The 22361-nt window shown below is 37.9% G+C and overlaps 1 protein-coding gene across 2 annotated transcripts; it reads left to right on the forward strand.

Moving 5' to 3' along the window:
• The first annotated feature begins 2357 nt into the window (after window positions 1–2357).
• Window positions 2358–21562, forward strand: LOC118743383. 2 transcript variants are annotated; one of them, XM_036476014.1, is made up of 9 exons: window positions 2358–2424; window positions 6444–6556; window positions 14934–16665; window positions 16725–17370; window positions 17446–17687; window positions 17893–19165; window positions 20001–20575; window positions 20653–20863; window positions 20933–21562. In XM_036476014.1, exons 2-9 carry the CDS (start codon window positions 6514–6516, stop codon window positions 21011–21013), a joined length of 4803 nt encoding a protein of 1600 aa, XP_036331907.1. In that variant the 5' UTR covers window positions 2358–2424; window positions 6444–6513; the 3' UTR covers window positions 21014–21562. The 2 variants fall into 2 exon arrangements, with proteins under 2 accessions (XP_036331907.1, XP_036331908.1); XM_036476015.1 differs by lacking the exons at window positions 2358–2424; window positions 6444–6556 and adding an exon at window positions 11522–11561.
• Window positions 21563–22361: the final 799 nt, after the last annotated feature.

The following is a 22361-nucleotide window of genomic DNA, read 5'->3' on the forward strand; positions in this document are numbered from 1 at the left end:
AATAGTCTTTCGTAAGACAGTACCGAGCTTGTAAGATAGTAGCCAGCATAGACAACTGCTTACGAAAGACTTTTGTCTTTAGGAAAGACTGTGGTTAGGTGAAAGACAGTTGCCAGAATTGCCGTGTTAGCCATAAGTGCTACGTCGTTCAAAAAGGCAGTCACCTGACTGCTCCGCCCCTCTCGCCAAGTCCTTTACATAAAATTATCAATTAAAGCTGGCATGTTTCCCAGTAGACGATCAATGCTGAGCTCCGATTGGACTGTATGTATGTATACCAATTTGAATTTTAACTAAAATGTTTGCTTTGTGATGGAGATACCAGACATTAGCTAAATAATAAAATAAAATAAAAATAAAATAATAATCTTAAGAATATCTTCTTAAACTGGAAAATGCCTGGAATGCCTAGAAGTTATGGGAAACATTTTGCCAGCATAAGAGAAAAGGTTTGGTCTAACTGCCTTGATATTCACTAAGAACTAAAACTTGTTTATCTATTAATTTATTCTTCGGCTAATTTTTAACCGCAGCTTAAAAAACTTTGTATACAAATTCGCACAAATCCCCATACAGAGCAAAAAATTACATTGGAAATCTGGCTAGGGATGACGGAAATCTGTTGCACAATAAATACATCACCACTTGGAATATTTATAGTAAATATTAGATACACTAACATATATGTATGTATGTAATTTGATACGCCCATTTCGGCATTAGTTTTTCAGGCGAAGAATTTTCGAAAGCAAATACTGTTTGGCTAATTTTAGTTGGTGTCATCAGTTAGCATTTATCATTCCATCACTATAACATTGTAGTATGTAGTATGTTTGTATGTAGTTACAAACCGCTTTTTGCCAACTTACGCTCTCTCGCATGTCAATATCTGTGTTTGTAGTTAAATATCCACCAGATTTCTAGAGTTTCAGGCAAGCTATACGCTTGTAACCCACGGGAGAGTCTGAAATTAGATACACTTGCATACAATAATAATACGCGCATACATATTTTTCTGCATACATTCATAGAAGGTAGACTTTTAAAAGCTGCAAGCAGATACAACTAAAACTATTTAATAGCTGGGTTGTGTTGAAGAAAAATGGATGGAAAATTCAGTAGGCAAATCAATATAACAAGTGACTTTACTGGATCGTGATTTACAACGACAACGCCAATGACAGCGACGACGACGACGACCACGACGATCAACGTACGTTGTATTGGTGCGGGAGATCACTGATCGCGGCTCACACTATGCGGCTTGAAGGCAAGTGGCTTGTTTGTAGTAGTTTAGTGTTGTGCTACGCTTACAGACTAGAGATTGCGCGAGTCGGCTATGAGATCAAGTTGCTCTGCTATGGAACGATTCGCTTAATGTGTCAGTATGTATGAATGCAGATAGTAAAAGTACACAAGTCTAGAGCGTGTATTTTCGCTAGTAATTTTGTGTTTTCGACCAGAGTCAAATGTTCAGCAGCGTCAAGCCATAAATACTGTTTGGATGATTGGTGACAAAGAAATTCAATAAATGTGACAAAAGGATAAATAAATTTAATAGATAAACAAGTTTTAGTTCGTGTACGTACATTTTCTTGCATACATACTTACACATATATATACAGTGAAAGCTCCCATAGACAGACGCTCTAATAAGCGGACATCTTCTTTAAAAATTTTTGTTTTTTTTTCATACAAGACGCCCTCCCATACACGGACTTTCCGATAAACGTACGCGGACGCTCAAACACGTCTAGTTATGAAAAAAAGCTCCCATAAGCCCACGCGAAGCTCTTTAAGTGGTCAATTTTGTTTTTTTTTTCAGTCTGATCATGACTCTTGAGCATGTACATATGTAAATGTATACAAGTACATACGACTATAACCAAAGATGTTTTCTTTTCTAAAAAAATTTTTTACTTTTCATTGCCCGCCCTCTTCTTGCTGCTTTAGCGAAGCGGGCAATGAGATTTGTCGTTAAAAAAAAAATCGCCAAAAACTTTAATATATTCTGTTTTTATCTACATATTGAAGAATAAATATTATTTTAATTTAGGAACCCGCAATTAAAATTTTTTAAATTTGAATTTTAATATACATATTTTTTTCCGAAATTCCCATAAGCGACCATCGGTGTCCGCTTATGGGAGCTTTCACTGTAGTATGTACATATGTGATATGCATACATATTTCATGTACACATAGATGTACTTGTACATACATATGTACAAATGTAAATATGTATGTATGTACATACATATGTATATACCAACTCTTACTATAAGAATATCAGCTAAAATGTGGAAAAGTTTATGCAAGTTTTTTTTTTTTTTAATAATTGGATGAGGCGAAGTGCAAAAGTGAAAAATTAATAAATAAATATTTGGTAGCCTTCTCTAAAAGATGTGATACAAAGTAAAACAGGTAAATAAAAATTTCAAAAATATCTACTCATTTACAATTGAGGGAATATTATTTATAGCAATAGCTACGTATTGGAAGGAAAATGCTGATTTTTCAATAAACTAACGGGTTTACTATGTAAAAACTACGGTACTATTCGCTACTCTACATTCGTTTTTTTTTTTTTTTTTTAATCTAAAGGCAGCAGGTTTTGCCAGAAATTTACAATAAAAAAAAAAATTACAAAGCTGTGCAAGTGCATTTAAACTGGTATTATTAGATTTGAAATTTCGATTTGCGCCTACTGACATACATACATATATGTATGTATTTATATAGAAAGAGCTATTTTGCCTTTTCAGTGCGCGCGGTAGCAGTAATTTTTTTTTTTAAGCAAAACAGCGCCAATTGTGAAACCAGCTGCATGCTCAAGTCAAGATTTTGTGTCAACTACCTACATACATACAAAACATTCCCTATTTTCTAAAACAAACATTTTCCAGACTTTTCAGAACTTCAAAATACCTAAAGTCTAACAGTGGTTGGTTGGCAGATTGAATTAAGTTGTGTTGTAATAGAGAATTATCAACTTACTTGCACGAATTAATTTAAATTACAGCAAAATAACCCGCGCACACATACTTATACACACGCATACATGCGCTAATATTTATGCACCGCTTTTTCAAGTATCTAGTTTTGTAAGTTTGTATCTAAGCGCTAATTCAATTATAGGCCGACGAAGCACACATTTATAGAGCAGCCGGTGCACCAGAGCAACGCCGACGAGGAAGCTGCTTAAAATGTGTCTCATCCATAAAGATGACAACAACAATGATGATGACAACGACGACAATTGTCTGAAAGAACGTCGAAGATTACCTCAGTGTATGTATACCCGTAGCGAGGGAGCATTAGCCTAAATCACAGCGCGAGTCAAACAATAAACAGTGGGGTAAATCGGCTGGCGTTGTGGTGAAGAGGTTGGCAGTGCGCACTACCATTCCCCAGGGCTAGAGGGGGTTCGAGCCCAGTTCACGACCAACATCAAAAAATGAGACATAAATTGTTTCTAATGGCGGTCATGTCTTTGTTGTGTGACAACATCAAGGCGCACGGCACAAATCGGAGGAGAAGCTCGGCCAAACACTAACATATTGTGGAAGCGCCAATCTATTATTATTTAATCTGCTAAAAGTTCGCTAGAAATCAGTTATAAGGTATACGATATGTGTTAAGGCATACCTAATTTAAAACAATTGTAATGGAGTTAGTCCCTAAAAGTATTCGCGTCACCACTTACCAGATCGATTATTCAGATTATGTTCGACCACAACCTCAAAATCGTGACAGAATATTTTTTATTTTTTTTTCAACATAGTTTGATTAAAAGAAAAATACTGATAAAAATAAAATATTTCACACAAACAACAAAAAATAAAAGTAATATTAAATCAATGCTTCGCGGTAATCGCATTAGGCTATTGCCTGAAAATTTTAAAATGCACTTAGCGGCTACTATGATAGCACGGCCGAGCAATCATAATCAACTAATGTACAGTACTCGAAAAAATTATAGCCGCAACAAATTTTGACCAGTTTTAAAAAATCATTTTTGTTGCTATTTAATTTTGGTTAGTTTTATATAGTTGATACTTCAACAACATCCGTATAAATACAATTTTAAAGGCAATGTTACACGATTGGGTATTTGCCAAAACTCGGTGCAAATCGTATCCCAATTGTGTGAATACCCAAATATTTTTCTTTATCCCAATCCCGAAAAATAATTTGTTAAAATCTTTCAACAGAACATTGCTGTATTGACTACAAAAACAGAATTTCCAAATTTTTATTTTGTACCAAAAGCCCAATATAAAAATGTGTGTGACACTGCCTTAAATAGTTATGCAATGAATGAGTATGCAGTTTTGTAGCACATTAAATTCTAGTGGAATAAAGTACAAGTTTCAAATGTCTAAAAATTATGGTTGATTTTTTAGAATTTTTAAAAAAGCTCGAAATTTGTACGAAAGTTTGTTGAATTTTTTTTTTAACTATGCACAAAGTTGGAAACTTGGATTTACACGGCTTTTGTTAAAGAATGAACTATATTTTTATTAAAAAAATAACCAAAATTTAATTACAAGAAAAATAATACGTTAAAACTTGGCCAAAAGTGGTTCGGCTATAATATTTTGACCACTGTATGTATTTTTTTATATATACATATGTACATGCACATTGCACTTAACCACCAGCTTGAACCAGCTGAAACAATGAGCGTCCAAAACTCCGGCAAGATAGACGCATCTGATATTTTGAAACTCCCAAGACCGACCATGATTTCGCAGTAGGGATCAATCGTTTACTCTGTCTTTCGACAGTATTGCCTGGGCATTGAAATGGCAGATATGCTTTTCTTGCACGAAGAATACGCCGAAGGCGACCAAGGTCTCTCCCTGATCTGCTGTTATAATTTGTTTAGGGTCACTAAAATTTTATTTGCGCAAACGTTCTTCCACATTACACACTTCCATTCTAGTTACAATTCACATCACTTTCCATATAAAAAAAAAAAAAACATACAAATATATGTATGTACACAAGTACACTGCATGCTTTACCGATCGCATTCACTTTCAAATCTGTCTCTTGTTTTGCCTTCGTTGCATTCGTTGCACACACCGCAACACCATAACTCAACGCGCTCGCTCAGTCACTTGCCGTCAATCAAAACATATTCTGCATGTCTACGAGTATTTGTTTTTTTTTTTTGAATTCTTTAGATTATCTGTAAGCGCAACTTACTTTGAAGCATTTTATGTAGATAAATTGACTTATACATACGTATAGGCATATTAGCTTTACAGTGTTATGCTGCTTTGCATCAAATTTTCATGAAATCATTGTTTGCTCCTAGGCGTCCACTAACTTCTTTTGTTAAGCCTCAATTAGGGTGACGGAGGTGACTGTCGTGTCATCATTACACCGCACACCGCCGTTTTTTTTTTTTAATTTCTTCTAAGAGTGAGCCGCGTTTTGTTAGCTTTTTTAATTTTACTCCTTATGTATGCTTAAGTACATGTGTATGTATATATATGTATTATACCACGTAAAAAAAAAAATAAAAGTACATATTCTCCTCTTTTGAGGTCAATATAATTTTCTAGGATCTATCAAAACGCTCTGAACTATAAGAATAGATTGATTGATTGTACTTTTAAATAAATTAAACATTTTTTTTTTTTTTTAACCACATGTTCTTTCTTCACCCGATTCTATTTAATATAAAACTGAAATAAGATGGCAAGCCTGATAAGAAATCTCTACCACTGAACCAGCTTGGCACTAGTACGTTTCCCTGCAGGGATGGTATATGTATTGATCTTGGCATTGACAGCCATTTTTTCGTACATTTTTTTTTTTTTACTTTCCACAACCATGATAATTTCGTCATTATTCGCTTTGCTCCCGTAACAATTTTCCTGTTTACTTAGTATTTATTGCGAAATAATCACTACTCGTTGGAGCAAATAAGAATTTTGTATTAAGCTGCTCGTAGAATCAAATGTGTGTGTTGTTTATTGCATTTGTTATTTTCACATAATTTCCTGATAAGCCATCATTAATTGTTTTTATTCGTATTTTTCGATAGTTTATTTTTAATCGACTTCTGAACAAGTAATTTTTAAGCAAAAAACAAAACCGACTTCAATTCTCAAATAAAAATTTAAGATTATCGTTAATTTCTTCACGATTCAGTTATCGGATCTAAACAAAATTAGTATGGGACCACCATTGAGGTACCACCTCTCCGAGAAATGAGGGAGATTCCGACGAACTCCTTTTTGTGAAGTTGGTTAAAAATAGCAAATCAACTGCATTATATTTATATATTTATTTACTTAGGGAAAACAATGGAACAGAAGTTCGGCAAGTCGGTTTGTCGTGTTGCACTTCTTTATTTGTTTGAAAATAAATTTTTTATTTATCTTACTTTTCATTAAAATAAATATTTTTTAATATGTTTTTTTTAGCATTCCGTGTAGACCGTAGAATACAGAAGGATGCTTCAAAGGCAACAAAAACCACTTTTACGACGATTCTATGGATATGGACTTTCTTTCTGATGCAATCTTTTCGGATTTAGGTGAGCATACTACACTTTTTTATATGTTTGTATGTGCATACATATACATACATATATATACACTCGTATATTTACAAGGTTACCGAGTACTTACCTACATCCCCTACTCAGCAATGATTTTTTAATGTGTTTATTTGGTAAGCCTAGAAAGATAAAGGCAAATAAATAAGTTCGAATCCTCGGCAGCGGAGTTTTTATTACTCCTTTAGTTAATTTTTTAATCAATTTATTTTTTTTTATTCTATTGTTTTTAATTGAACTTTGTAATAATTTTTTTTAATTTATTGCTTTAAAAATGACCTTTGTATTTCGAAAGACTGTGGTCTATTTCCTCTTAAAAATGCAAGCGGTTTATTTTCGCATTCTGTGAACTCTTGTAACCGGTAAACGATGTTACTACTTATCCTAAAAGCTGACAACAAAATATAATAAAAAAATATAATTCTAGAATTTCTACAAAAATCTTTAGATGAGCGTTAGAGCGTTACCAAGGCCCCTAAAATTGTGTTTACCAGAAGTGGTAACAAGTTTTCGTAAACAAAATATCCGAGTACGAAATCATCGACAACATTCAAAATAGACCTGTAAAGAAGGCCTTTTTCTCATCGGTATATTTCTACGGAAAGATTGTTCATTTCATATATGATACTAATGTATACATATGTACAGATATTTATAGGAAGGTACACATATGTATATGTATGTAATCATGTATGCCCTATGTAAATACATACATAAGGACGCATGTATTGCTATATCGTCTAGCACAGATATATGTACAACTAGTTATGTATATCTTCCTATCTACATCTATTGCATACTTGAAAAGCCTTTCTTCATTTTATTGTTTGTAAGGTAGCCGAAAAGTTGTTTGATCAATACCTGAGCGCGAGCATTTTAAAAAATAATTTTGCTCGCTGACTATTTCTTTACCCCACACAAATTCAGTAGTCGACATGACGTGTTAATGGTAAAGCCATTGGCCATTCGTTAGGGCTGCAGACAGTCGGTGTGGTGTGTCAGTTGAGCAGCCGCTTAAGTCAGCCACTGTCAGTACAGATACATATATGTGAAATATTACCGCTACTAATAATAACGATAAACGATAAAAAAAAAATCTGCTTGTAATAATAAAATTGAGTATTTAAAAAAACACTCGCAGCGCAGCTAGCAAAAACCATAAACCAATTTAGCGAGTGTAAACCAATTTAGCGAGTGAAAACCTGGTTTTTCGCGCTAATCGACACAGTTGCAACAATAAAAGCGAATGTAAAGAATGTAATGTTTTGTAATAACAGTGACAAACGAAAACAAATAAAAACAACGTCTCGTATATATACTTATGTACCATATGCAAAATTCCGAAAGTTGTAATACAATAAAAAAAATTTGTTTGAAAAATAAACGCCACAACGAGAATCGAAATGCACTAACCAATAACTAAACAATTCCTATTCGAAAAATCGCAACTAAATCAGCACACAATCCTCAGCTGAATTAGCTTGTAATCGGAGCTTGTTGCAACTCACAGCGTCAGATAGAATTCCCATTAAAAAAAAATATTCCGCTTTACTAATACATATGTACATATTCTTAACGATTAGCCTGCAACGCCGGTGCAGCCAGTGAACGTGAACACTGGATTCGCGAATCGCGAGTTGCTTCGAATAGCAGCGAATTATATCGAATCGCATTGCACTGTGTCAAATTGTATAGAAGCTCTTTTTTCATTTTCATTTAATGCACTTATTTATGTTTATATATATGTAGATAGTTTTTTTTTTCTCTCGTATTATACAGGGTGGGCGCGAAGTCAAGTGTTTGAATTGGCGCAGAGTGCCAGTTCCGAAAAAATTACAATTTCCTTTTTCGAATTTACATTACTTGTATGTGCATATATGCGCATTATATACAATATAGATTGCAATGAAATATGTGCATACATACATATTTTTTATGAAACTCTTTTTTTTTTTAAATATACTACATTTAGTGTTGGACATTCTGCCAATCATCCACCCACAAATTTTAGATTCTAAAGAAAAGATAATGAAGAGTTTCATTATGATTTGTAGCAAATTTACAATGCTTCTTGCCTCTTCGTTCCACTGTAGCGTATATTAAATTACATATTTTCGCTGTATAAGTTATCTCCCTTTGTGATACGCGAGCCGATCACTAAGTTACGTAGGCGGCTAATAATTCCCCGAGGGTTCCTCAAGCTTTTTTATTAAGCACGAGCCAAAATACTTTCGAAAAAGCTTGAACGCCTAGTAGAAAGGCAACTACGGCAGTAAGTGTCCCATGTGATTTCCAATCTTACCACATGAATTCAATTCGAACAGTGACCTCTCATAATCGCTACCAAAAGCTAGACGCTTCTTTGACCGCCTCTTATTCACCCTTGAGCGCATGCCCTAGTTTTCCCTAGCGTTTCTAGGTTTTCTCTAGCCTTGTCCCGACGGAGGATTCTCCTGGAATTCGTTAGGAAAAAAATCTGCAAAGAGGAGAAACTTTAGGGACTGCTTACTGTTCATAGTCCAGTTTTCTACTTCGTTGCTCAGGTAACCCAAAGGAGTGAGGCTGCTTTTAAATTGCGAAAATTCATAACATTCTTCTACGCTTTTGCAGAAGGCTCTCCATAAAACCTCTTTGCCTTTTCAATTTCGAGCTATTATATTTCCAGGCCAGCTTTATAAAATTTCCAGTCACAAGGCAGTTTGATTCTTCGGGCTTTATTAAAAAGTTGTCCTCAGATCAGAAAGTTCTACGATCCACTAGAGGAACTTATCTTTGCCCCTACAGAGCCTTCACGGTCATGAGCTCTCACGAGCGTACATAACTGAAAACTTTGGACAGGTTCGACCAGTGCGGGTCCCAGGTTAGCATTGAAGGAGAGCTATACTAGACTAACGATACTCGTATTAGCACGCTAGCCATTTCTGCTCAGCCTATTTAGGTGCCAGAATACCGCAAACACCAACTTAGGGATCAAAAAATCCAAACCAAATTCCAAGTCGTCATCAGATAATGAAGCAATGATCTTTTTTTTTATCTCAGATATTTCCAGTTTAGAAGCACTTCACGCGCCTTCAATTAATTTGCTCGTTTTTCCCCATTTAGTAGTTTTACTTTTTAAGCGATTTCAAAAAAAAAAATACGAGGTTATGAATTTGTCGGAATATTTTGTATGTATGTTACCGGATAACTTTGGACCACGTGAACCGATTTCGATAATTCTATATTTATCGGAAGGGTGGCACCTCAAGAGTAGAAATTGGGTCAGGAAGGAACTAACGGTACTCCAAAATTTGTATTTGAGCATACGAGTCGGTTGGTTTTTTATTTAAAAATTACTTGCTTTATTCTTGCGACCATTATCGTTTTCTGAATATTTGTAATTCCCCGTTCGGTCCGACCTTATCGCCACCCTCTACAAATACACAGCACCTGCCACATTCACTTTGACAGTGACCATGGCCGTGTGTGGTATGTGCGGCATGTGGCAAGCACCGAAGAGCAATGTATGACGAATGGGGCGTGTGAGCGCATTAACCGAAAGAAGTGAAACATTTTTTTTTTTAGTTTTTTAGTTTTTTAGTTTTTTTTTTTTTTTGTAAGCAGTACGTTTCATTGACAGCTAAAATGCAACAACGCTAAAACACAATTAAAAATGTTGTAATGCCAAACAGTAACTGCATGTTCGCTCACATCTACATACATACATATGTACTTTTTTATACATATGTATGTATACAATGTACGTCCATCGAAGTGTATATATGTATGTATGTATGTACATGGCAGTTTACCAATCAGTTTCGCATGAGCTTCTCATCAGCTTTTGCGAATTTTCAATGCATTAAATCGTTCACTTCTTAACTGCCAGCGCAGAAAAATGCACAAACAAAAAAAAAAAACGACAACGGAAAACAAGAAAATGAAAACAAAACAGAATTACATCTACTATATATCTACTATCTAATGTAACCATTTTTTTACAACCAACAACAATAATTACATGCCGGCACGATAATGGCAATTGCAGCTGCTGCTGAGTACGTTTACACACATACACATCCACAAACAAATGAGCTTACCTACATGTATGTATGTATGTATGTATTAGAAGCATTTTATAAAATAGTATAACCATACGCATTGTTGTTTTTGTAGTTTTGCTAGTTGCTTGACGTATGTATGTATGTATGTGCAAGAGTTTATAATTTTCACTGATGCTCAACCGATTGTGAAGTGCATCAACCGCGGCTCAGCTGAGATCTGCGCAGCTTGGGCGCAACGCCACCCAAAACCGCCTCGCTGCAGTCGCACGAAACACACACACACACACACACACACATACACAGCAGTGCGCTAAAGCTCGCGAGCTTATAAGCAAACGTTTTTGCGCGCTTACAACACATTAGATAATTATTGTATCTAAGCGATGCAATCATGATGCTGTCGCTGCTTCCACTGTTCAATGCATTCTCTTGCGCGTTTACTTCAACACTCTTTAGTTTTATTAATTTTTTTTTTATGCAATTTATCTTCTTTTTTTTTTGGTTGAAGTCATCATTGGGCTCAAATGCTGTGCGCCTGCAGCAAATGCGCATGGCACGAAAATTTTGTTAAACATTAAAAATCTGCAGTGGCAGTTGCATTCCGATTGCAAAACATTCAACGTACATAGTTGGCGGCGAATTGTGAACCGTGGGATACTCACTCGTACTAAGCGATACAATAACACATATCTATTGTAGTAGTAACTGATATACGTATGTATGTACATAACTGATATTCGCAGTATTCAATAATAACCATGACGGCAGTATTTTAACAAGTGTTCAAACTCGGAATCGCGTTGTTGCAAATGTTTTGCGCTAAACGAATTATTATTCGATAAAACGAAAACAACTACAGTTACATACATATGTATGTATATTTATATCTGGTTGAAAACAAGTGGCTGGCAACAATATGGAATACCCCAAGAATATAAACGGTAATTCTAGATTGAATATGTATGTACCTTAAGTGTACATATTACTCTAAGTTTAGTTATAATTAAAATAAAAAAATAAACCGAAAATACAAGGATATACTCTAATTGAACAAGTGAACAAGTGCATTTGATTATACAGGACCACAAAACCTTACCTTCTGTCAGTCTAGTTAATGATTATGTTTTCCGGGCCGCTGATCACGATCCCGTTGTCCACGTGCTCCATCGCGTATGTGGCAAGGTCAAATGGAGGTCAAATTTTGTTTCTCAATAGACATCACTTTTATCATCCCGTATTCTGAAAATTCGTGAAATTTGTTTTACCCATATACGTGTCTGGAGACTATCCAGGGTTAATAACGAGGTTAAATCTGGCAAAAGAAACCCGCTCCCTCAGAATCAAGGCTGACGAGAATAAAGACAGAATTTAAGGTTCTCTGCATTTCATTTTGTGTCCCTGTGTTGTGATCGAACTAAATAGTATCGAAAATATCAATTATTTTCTATTAAAAAATAATCATAAAGTAACGATAAAATATGCCCGAAAATGCTGAAAATTATGATTTTTATTATAAAGACAGTGCGTAAACATTTGTGTATTATGAAAAATCCCATCCAAAGCCTACTACATTTTACTCCGGTTTAATTCCCAATTAATCTGTTGTGAGGTGAAAGGTTGGAAAGCTCTAAACTTCTGTTCTAGATATTTTTCGAGCAAATTTTTGTCAGCCCCAATTTTGATCTAGTCTTATACTGGACCAGAGTTTTCCGATCGAAAAATATTTATTTTCAAGAATTCTATACCATTTCTACGGCAACTTGTTTTTTTCCATATGTAATACATGGAAAACTTTAAGCACTTTGAGCGACCTCTATGTAAACTTTTTTTTTTTATTTCAAAATAAAAATTAGGGGCATATTTTTTCGATGTAGAACACTCCAAGAGAGTGAGAGCATTCAAATTCCGACTTTACTTATTTTAGACCATCCTAATGTGCATGCGCCTGTAAAAATCGTTGGACCTTGCGGTCCATTTGTGCCATATTCGAGTACATACTTACAAAATGCTACTCTGTAATGCACTACCGGACCAACGCGTGTCTCTACACCAGCTTATTGTTACCCGATCATTGCTCGCGTTTTAACGATCGCAATCAGTCCACAATGTTTATTGGGCTGTGTTGCCGAGGGGTTGGTGCTCCATGAATGAAATAATCACTGCGAGTAGTTTTGTGCTACAATGATGTAATGCAGAGCTGTAGTATATGGTCCTGCCTTAGGACATCGCTATATTAATTTTGGACTACATTTTTTATATGCATTTCGGTTGATTTTGGAGTACTACTTGACCTTTAGGTAGTAGTCGCGATTTTTGCAGGGTATGAGTCTGCTGCTGCAGCTTGTTCATGGTGGTTGTGGCTCTCTACTACGTACTAACAACAACATTACATACATATGTACATATGTATGCAATTTTAATTTTATTGACTTCACATAAAAGATGAAAAAGATGTTACTCATACGCCACCGTGGCACCTACTTTATTTCGTACGCCTCTAAAAGTGTTCTTACACGATAAGCGAATATTAACACACTTTTAAGTTTTCAGACGAAACAAATTTTTTTGAATATTTTAAAATTTCTATACTCTATTTCTCAATCCGAAAAAATCTTAAGTCCATAATATCGCTGCTAAATGCGGAATTGGAATTGCATAGAGTATTAAATTTATCCGTCCTTGAAGGACTATCATCATTGTTCCGAATGCTAAAAAAAATCTTTAAATTTACTGAGTGCTTAATGCCATATTTTTAAACTAACGCAATCTATTCGCTGCAGATATGTCTTTTGCTACCAACCCTTGGTTTTTTCTTCCTTTAATAACATACAAATATTTTATAACTTCCTATTAAATATCTAAACAGTTATAATCACACAATTAAACCACGTCATACCAACCAAACCGCCTACCCTGTTTACACCCCCCTGATTGCTCAGCTCAGCTAACTCTTTAGGTTTGCTCTAAGCTTCTCGTATTTCAGCCAAATTGTGCTCGTTTATTATGTTGTTGTAAAAAATTTATTGATCAAACACAATGACATTGTTTGCAAAAAAAAAAATCCGCAAATCAATTTTCATATTTAACTCAATGCATATATGTATGTATGTATAGTACAGTAAGTACGTATGTATATAAAATAAAGCTAAAATAATTTTTACAAATTCATACATATTTTTTTATACTAAACTATAATTTTTTAAACATTAGCATACTCCGTGATGGATTTAATGCGAAGAATAGAGATTATGAGTCTCAAGTGTCTACAATTTTGTGAACATTCTACAGACATAACCAACAGGACGAAAAACAGCAATATTTCCTTCGAATTTACAAAACTCGTCTGTTCGTATCTATTGTGACCAACACGGGCTGATCAAATTTGGTATGCGATTCTTACAGTCCATAATAAGGGTTTCGGGCGTTTGTTGAATGCAGAGACACTCTGAACCTTTTTTTTTTGTCATAGGTAATTCATTTTATCTTCTTCGGTATCCATCGCCCACGCGAACAGGCCCAGAGATCTTAAAGACGTCGGCAAATAACATCGAGATTCCATTCTTCGGGTGGAGATGTTGTATGAATTTTTGTTTTAAGTCGCATTATGTGAGCATCCTCTCTTTACATTATTCTGCGTTCTTCTTAAGCAATCGCACCACTTTCGTCCACCTCTTGTTGCCACGATATCTCGAGTGTATATACTCTGGACGACTGTCACCAGATTTTTTTAGGTTCGTATCCGTAGGATCTAGAATCACTCCTTAAACCTTTTGTTTGCTCATGCTTTTTGCCTCCCGTTTCTTCCTTTTGAGTGTAGACGTCTGCCTCCCTTCCATTCTATGCTCCCGGTATACCTTCACTGCGTGGCATATGTTCCAAGGTACATCTGCCTTCAGTGGCAGCAATAACTTCTGCTAAAAGTATACTTCCCAAATTCGGCAAATGGAATTGTCATCAGTATCCCAATTTTGACTCAACTTGATTTTAAGACTTTCGCCTCTCACTTGGATCTTAATGCTATATATATATATCTTAATGTACATATGTTCCAAAAGATGGAATGTGGATTATTGCTCATGGTTTTCCCATTGATGCGTGGATTATGAATGTATTCGGTAAAAGAAAGACTAAGTTTAACACAAATGACAATTTTGAATGCTGCTGAATTTCAGTAATTACTGGGTAGTCTTTTTGCGTGATGACTAATTCAGTTTGGTCTCAGCTTCCTCATACAACCAATACAACCTCATACAACTATATGTAAGTCATATAAATACATATATCCATTTATCCATCTATCTTCGCCCCAACAGATCGATCCGATTTCATTGGAGGCATCGACAATGAGGCAATCGATTTCGGTAATCTGGAACAGTTCATGCAGGTTGAAGCTGCCGTTGGTCAACTGGATGCACAGAATAATTGCAACAGCAACGGCAATGCAAGTAATACACGCGGTCATCCGCTAGGCTGCGGCTCCAAGACCGATTCAAATCAAAACCACCAACAACAACAACATAACTCACATCAACAACAACCGCATCCAGTCGACGGCAATATTTCATTGGTCAGCGTATCTGCGCGTGTCAGCCTGGCATCCACACCAATAGCAACACCTATTTCAAGCGTAGTTAGCCAGAGTACACCGCACATGCCTGACAGTCCTCCCGATTCAGGCTCGGAACCGCCCTACAGTCCGCTGCAAGACGTTCATGGCCTAACGCTGACCTCGCGCGACGTCTACAATGGTCTTTCGGCGCTGCAGTCTGACATGCATTTGCAGTCACAATTCACACCACCGCACCAAACACAAACACAAGCATCACATCACCACCATCAGCAGCAACATCAGCTGCATAACAACAATTCCAACAACAATAGCTCTATTCAATTGCATTACAATCACAATCACTCTCCAACAGCGCCACCAAGCGACACAATGGGTGGAATACGTGTGAAGCACGAGGCAGGCCTCATCATGGACCCAGCAACACTTGCACACACACATACACAACTTACACACGGAAACTCTAGCATGACGCATGCGCATAGCGATGAGAGCGGTGGTCACGGTCACATAGAATTGCCGCCACCGCACCAGTTTATGTTCTCGAATCACTCAGCGGGCAATAATCATCAACAAAACGCGAATACCAGCAATATGCTGTCGTACGAGAGTCTACACGGTGGCACTTTTCCATCGGTGAATTATCCGAGTGTTACCATTGTAAATGGCTTGGATACATTGCCGACACTCGCCACATCCTGCGCACTCACGTCGCCGATGAACGATGTGCCTCGTGTGCAATTGGTCGGCACGAGTCAAGCGATCCCCCCGCAACACAGTCGCTCATCTTTGCCCTCTACACCCGTGCATCTGTCCGCGTCCCGCAAACGTAAACTCTCCACTCAGTTGGATTGCCCTGAGTTGTCCAGCATTAAGCCAGATCCCAGCTTGAGAATGAGTCCAACGAGCGGCGCTGCAACAGCTTCGGATCTGAAAAAGCTTGGCACCTCATCACCAGTTAGCATCTCACTACCCGCTCATGCGGCGGGTGACATTAGCAGCACGCCCGCGCACTCAGCAGCCTCGCTATCTCCCGCGCTTTCGACCATTAACTCGAATCCGGACAACAGTCTCGATGGCAACAGCACTGCGCCAAGTGGCGGCGGTGAGGGTGGCGATAGTAATGCTCTTACACCCTGCATTCGTTTCAGTCCGTTCCAGCCGCAGAATTGGCACAAACTCTGCGATCAAAGCTTGCAGGATATCGCGGTAGTTTATTACCGTGTTGACGCAGACAAAGGCTTCAACTTCTCCGTGTCCGATGATGCATTCGTTTGCCAAAAGAAGAACCACTTTCAAATTACTTGCCACGCGCGTCTGCAAGGGGATGCAAAGTTCGTCAAGACACCGTCCGGTCTGGAGAAAATCAACTCCTTCCATTTACATTTTTATGGAGTGAAGTTGGAAGCGCCAAATCAGACAATACGCGTAGAACAGAGTCAATCCGATCGCTCCAAGAAACCGTTCTATCCTGTGCCGTAAGTTCACCTCGTCGTACTCTTTATTAACAGCAATAATCTTTCCGCTTTTCTTTCAGCATCGATCTCCAGAGTCACATTGTTAGCAAAGTCACAGTGGGCCGCCTACATTTTTCGGAGACTACCAATAACAATATGCGAAAGAAGGGACGTCCCAATCCCGAACAACGCTACTTCCAGCTGGTGGTGGGTCTCCACGTACACACCATCTCTGGCAACTTTCCAATCATCAGTCAGGGTAGTGAACGCATTATTGTGCGGGCCTCAAATCCCGGTCAATTCGAATCGGATGTGGATCTCTGCTGGCAGCGCGGTATCACGCAGGACTCAATCTTTCACGCTGGACGTGTTGGTATCAACACTGATCGTCCCGACGAGAGTTTGGTTGTGCATGGTAATTTGAAAGTGTCCGGCCACATAGTGCAGCCCAGTGACAGTCGTGCGAAACACGAGATCGGCGAGTTGGACACTTCAGTACAGCTCCGTAACCTGCAAAAAATACGCATCGTACGCTATCGGTACGCACCAGAATTCGCGGTTCACTCAGGCCTAAAGCGTTCGTGCGAGAGCGACACCGAGGAGATTGTCGACACTGGCGTAATTGCGCAAGAGGTGCGCGAAGTTATACCCGATGCGGTGAAAGAGGCTGGCAGTATTGTACTGCCAAATGGCAATGTCATCGAAAACTTTCTGCTGGTCAATAAGGTATTAAAGACGCAATTTTTCTTTGTTTGTTTTGTTCGTAACTATATATACATATATATTGCATATTCACGCTAGGATCGGATTCTAATGGAAAATATTGGCGCTGTTAAAGAGCTGTGCAAGGTCACTGGATCGCTTGAGACGCGCATCGAGGATTTGGAGCGCAACAATCGGCTGATAAAACAGTACGAGTTCGAGCAACGGAGTAAGAAATATCGCATCGGAAAGGCCTGTGGACTACGTGGTGGCTATGAGATATGCTCGAACAAGTCCTTGCAGATAGTTATATTTTTATTAGTAATCGTTATGGCTGCATGGTAAGTAAATCCATAAATCGAATCCTTCTTTGGATTGACACCTTTAGCTGCCCTCTCAAAGCAGGGGAGAAAAGTATTTAAAATTAACTCGCGGGTTAATTTTTAATAAAAAGTTTTCATTAAGCTTCAGGCTCTTTTTATGGGCTATTAGATTTTTATGTATAAACATACTCATGTTCGTTGCATTGTTAATCGCTCGTTACAGCCTGGCTGCTGTTTCCACTCTGTACTTCGTTGAGCACAATAAACAAAGTTACAATTACAAGCAACTGGATCGCATACAGTTCCACAGTAACGGCCAACTACTTGGCCATGATTCGGTCCTCATAAATGAGCAAGAAGGCTACATCGTGCAAGTACATAACCTGCTTAGCAGGAATAAGACTCTACAGCATGGGGGCACATCACGCCCGCCTGGTCATCGAAATTTCACGCGCTCTCGTCCTGAAATCATCTATGACGAAACTGGCGATTTGTATTCGCCGAATGGTCGCACTGATGAACTGACGGTCGTCATGGAGAAACCGCTTGTTAGTCTGCAGCCACTGCATCCCCGAAAGGACACATTTAAAGTGACGACTACAGCGCCGCAATTGCGTATCAATAAAACCATAAGCAGCAAAAATAAATCCAAATGGCCGCAGGCCCAAGTTGTGCCTAAGATAATTGCATCCTTCCAGAACACACGAGGCATCAGCAGCACACAGCCCGAGAGCAGCGTCAATTTAACAGCAAACCAAAAGCGCGCCGAGTCGCTGGCCACTAATGAAACATCTTCGGAGAAAGTTACCGACACGGTACCATTGGCACACGACTTTGACAACAATTCCATCGATATCGATGCTCAACATGTTACTAAAAAGACTACGGCTGTCAGAGATTCGGCTGTGCGACCAGCCAGTTCGCCTGAGGAAGCCCTATCGGAGAATGCTGAAATTATTGCCGATTCGATTGGTCCCATTGTAAGCACGTCCAGTAGCGATGTAAATAGCAAAAATAATGTCAACCACAGTGAAAACAGTAGAAACAACAACATCAACAGTAACAATAATGTGCCAGATACTACTGCCCCTGCCTACAGTCACCGTTCGCGCAATGTCTATAAGGCAGTCTCGCCACCTTCTGCGCTTCTGCCGCTTACTACCAACAAGGTAACGATAGACAACATACCGAATAATTACTCACTGGAAGTACCCGCGATCTCAAACAAGAGTCAAGCGGTGCTGGAGAGCAGATTGGATAGCACAGATCTATTGGACTTACAGAGCCTAAGCAACAACAATGAGTCTGTGGATAATCCCATCACGGCATGGTTTGGATTCGACTTCGGCTTAGGTCGAGAATCGGTGCTAGGACGCAGATCGACTTCGCAGCGTAGTGTCGGTCGAATATATTGTAAACTTGTGCAGGTAGAGATGTTCGGCGTACCGCCACAATGCTCACAAAAGGCAAACAACGATGAGGTGTCTAACTGTCAGGTAAGATGATTATTAAATCTGAGTAGGGGAGTTTTTTCGGCAATTTTAAGATGTTTAACCTCAATGAAACGAGCGAGTTAATTTGAGAGTCTACAGAAATACGTGCCAGAGTTACTTAAACAATTCCAAACTTATCTGCTTATACTCCGATTGTTTCACAATTCGGTATATGCCCTTCCTAATCTATCTTTTTAGCTCTTCACATCTCTTGATCTCAAGTTTAAGACGTCTTTCAAATAAGTGGGTTTCCAACATATATCTATAAGAAAATTAGATAGACCTCCGAAAATTAGTTCTATTATCAGAGCGTGTCGTGCGTAAAATTTGTCATTAGATCTCATTACTACTGGGTTTTCCGACTAAAAAATATGGAAAGGATTGAAATATCTTTAAACATCGGGTCACGAACATATTTAGGCGTCGCAAATGTTTAATGAAGCAACTCAGATGATTGAAGAGTTTGCATGTCATTCAATGACCAAAATTGATATGCGGTTATAGGGTTCTCACAGTATTTGCCCTTTCTTCTCTCCTAAGCTCTGCTGCCGGCTCCTTGGCGAGCCTGTCTGCTTCTTCATTTCTCTCTATGCTTTTGTGGCCTGGGACCCATACAAGGAAGACCCTTTTGTTTGCTGCTTAAGCGTTTAGTCTTTCTACGCTCTCAAGAATCATACATGGGATGTAGGTACATATGTATTTAAATTGCCTGCGTTAGAAGAACTTCCCTCTTCTCGGCATCCACATCGTCCATTCTCAATGCGTATGGGTTTCTACCCAAACTATCCTTTTGACCTTTAAATCCGACTAATCTGATATTTTTTTTGTTTAATTTTAGTCCTTTTGCTTCGAAGAATCTAATCAGTTGCCCTTGCTACAGGCCAACTTAGCAGGCACAGCACACAGCAAAGAAGATACAATGCCAACAGAGAAACTGACAACCAACGAAAACATACAACAAGTTTCAGACACAAATTCCGATAGTTCCGATAGTGATGCCGATGTCAATACACAGCCACGCTCGTTGGCCACGCCAATACTGTCGGCAAATGCCACCTTCATTGGAACGGATAAAAAAACTCAAGTGGTCGAGGTGTCCAGCGAACAGCGTTCCGACCTTTCGGACTCTTCAAAAGATGCGTCCAGCTCCGATGAACGCATTGACATTGATGGTAAGGCGATAGACGAAGCCCTTGGCCCACAAGTAAGCGGTGTATCTTCGGAAATACAAGCTGGACCAGCAGCAACTCAAACCGAATGTTGGCAGATAAATAGCTGTCTGATCGCCGAAACGCAAAATGAAACCTTTGGCATGGAGCATCATTGCCCACACGGTGGCAAATCACTGAACATGACCTATATAATACCGCTATCGAGATTTTTCAAAGAATCTAGCATACAACTGCAATTGACGTGAGTGCAGAGAAGGGAGAGCATGAGAAAATCTATTCTCGAATTTTGGCTAATCTAATTTTTTTTACGCTTCACAGCTCCAGCGTGCCGCTACTGTGGACAATTTGCAGTAACCGCGAGCTGACGAAACACCAGGGCGCACATTTGTTGCAATCATCTGCCCATCAGCTCAGCGCAAACATTGTGCAGCGCCAAGCGAACGTGTCGGTCATCTACTTTAACATTCCAAGTCGGGGCTATTTCGTGCGAAGTTTGGCGTTGCGCGCCTCAACCAACGATTCGAAAAAGGTAAAGAGCCATCCATATTAGCTGCTATTAGCATTTTAGCAAATATTTAATGATTGTTCTTGATTGTAGCAAAATATTTGCCAGGAGACAGCACACGAAGCAAACACTTTACTGCAGTACAACTTTAGCATCGTAAGAGATTGTGATTAGTGATAAATTAACGGAATTTCCGGGCGCCAATATCCGATATTCGATATCCGAAAACAATAAAAATTCAGCGCGCAAATCGGCAATAGCAGCGAGAACTATTTGAAAAAGCCAACAGCCACCAGCAACCAAACAAAATTCTACTCGTAAATAAAATACATTCATAAATGAAATACATTCATACATACATACAAAAACATACAAGCGTATGCATTATTTAAATTGGTTTAGAAAGAGCGAAGAAAAAAAAATTGATTATAATAAAAATTGTCAAGTGTTTGGGGGAAATGAAGAAATTACAAAATACGTGCTTAGTTTAGTTCTACTTTACATACTCGTACATACATACATACATACCTATAAAAGAATTGTTAGAAAAATGGAAGTTAATCAAATTGTAGTGTATATAAAAACAAAAAAAAACAAAGCTTGTAAACAGATGAGTACAGAAAACATTGAGGGCACCTTAAAACCTTGAGATGAAAAGCAAATAAGGATTTTAACCACTGCTAAAATATATAAATGGAAACTGAATATTTAAATAAAAGATTTAAAAAAAAAAAAAAATTATTTGAAAAGAGAACTTTTGCTTGGGTTGGGCCCATACACGATACCAGCATGTTGGTTGGCGCCATCAAGTCGTCAAACCAGTAGATAAACATGGCGCGGAGCTATGATTTCAATAGAAAAAAATTATAAATATTTTTCTTATATTTTATTGCCGGTACAAAAACTAGAAAATAACGAAAACAATTCACTTCAAAATACATTAAGGGGGTTCTCAAGACGTGTTAGCCATCTTAAAATCTTAAGCTTAACATTTTCCCTGCCTCTGCTTGGCCTTCGAGTGATAAATGTCGGTAACTTTTGATTTTATCTCTCTGAGTGAGGCCCTCATGTCCGTATTAGGAAAAATAAGTAATTTTTTTTTTAATCGGTCTTGAGCATTTACTATGAGGGCATTTGAGAAAATAAAAACTGAATCTATTCTAATCGACTTAAAAAAAGCAGGATGTTATTGCATTCATTAAAAGAGGTCAATGTATGAATAAATACCAGAGCGTTTGTAAAAGTTGAATCGCATTTCCTTTTTATATCGATTTGAAGTTGTGAATTTAGGGTTCGAAAAAAAAAGTACAATGGTTTTTTTTTTCGCTCACAAAATTCATACTTACAGACATATGAGTAGTCCACTTGCAAAGTGCTCTATGTAAATTTTTTTCGATTTTTAGTTTTTGGTGGTTAACGTACCAGTATTTAAAGTAGTTTAATGTCCACTAACAATACAGTATACTCACATCACCTGGGAATCTCCATAAGCTTTCGTCTCCCTGACCACTGTAGCGTTTTT

This window comes from Rhagoletis pomonella, unplaced genomic scaffold, assembly GCF_013731165.1.
Source record: "Rhagoletis pomonella isolate Grant_MI unplaced genomic scaffold, Rhpom_1.0 Rhpom_scaffold_00007, whole genome shotgun sequence".
In the NCBI taxonomy this organism is placed as follows: domain Eukaryota; kingdom Metazoa; phylum Arthropoda; class Insecta; order Diptera; family Tephritidae; genus Rhagoletis; species Rhagoletis pomonella.

Coding starts and splice junctions, on each gene's coding strand:
- LOC118743383 (XM_036476014.1), top strand. CDS start 6,514: ATGGATATGGACTTTCTTTCTGATGCAATCTTTTCGGATTTAG. Junction 6,557..14,933: donor TGCAATCTTTTCGGATTTAG/GTGAGCATACTA, acceptor TCGCCCCAACAG/ATCGATCCGATTTCATTGGA. Junction 17,688..17,892: donor GTAATCGTTATGGCTGCATG/GTAAGTAAATCC, acceptor CGCTCGTTACAG/CCTGGCTGCTGTTTCCACTC.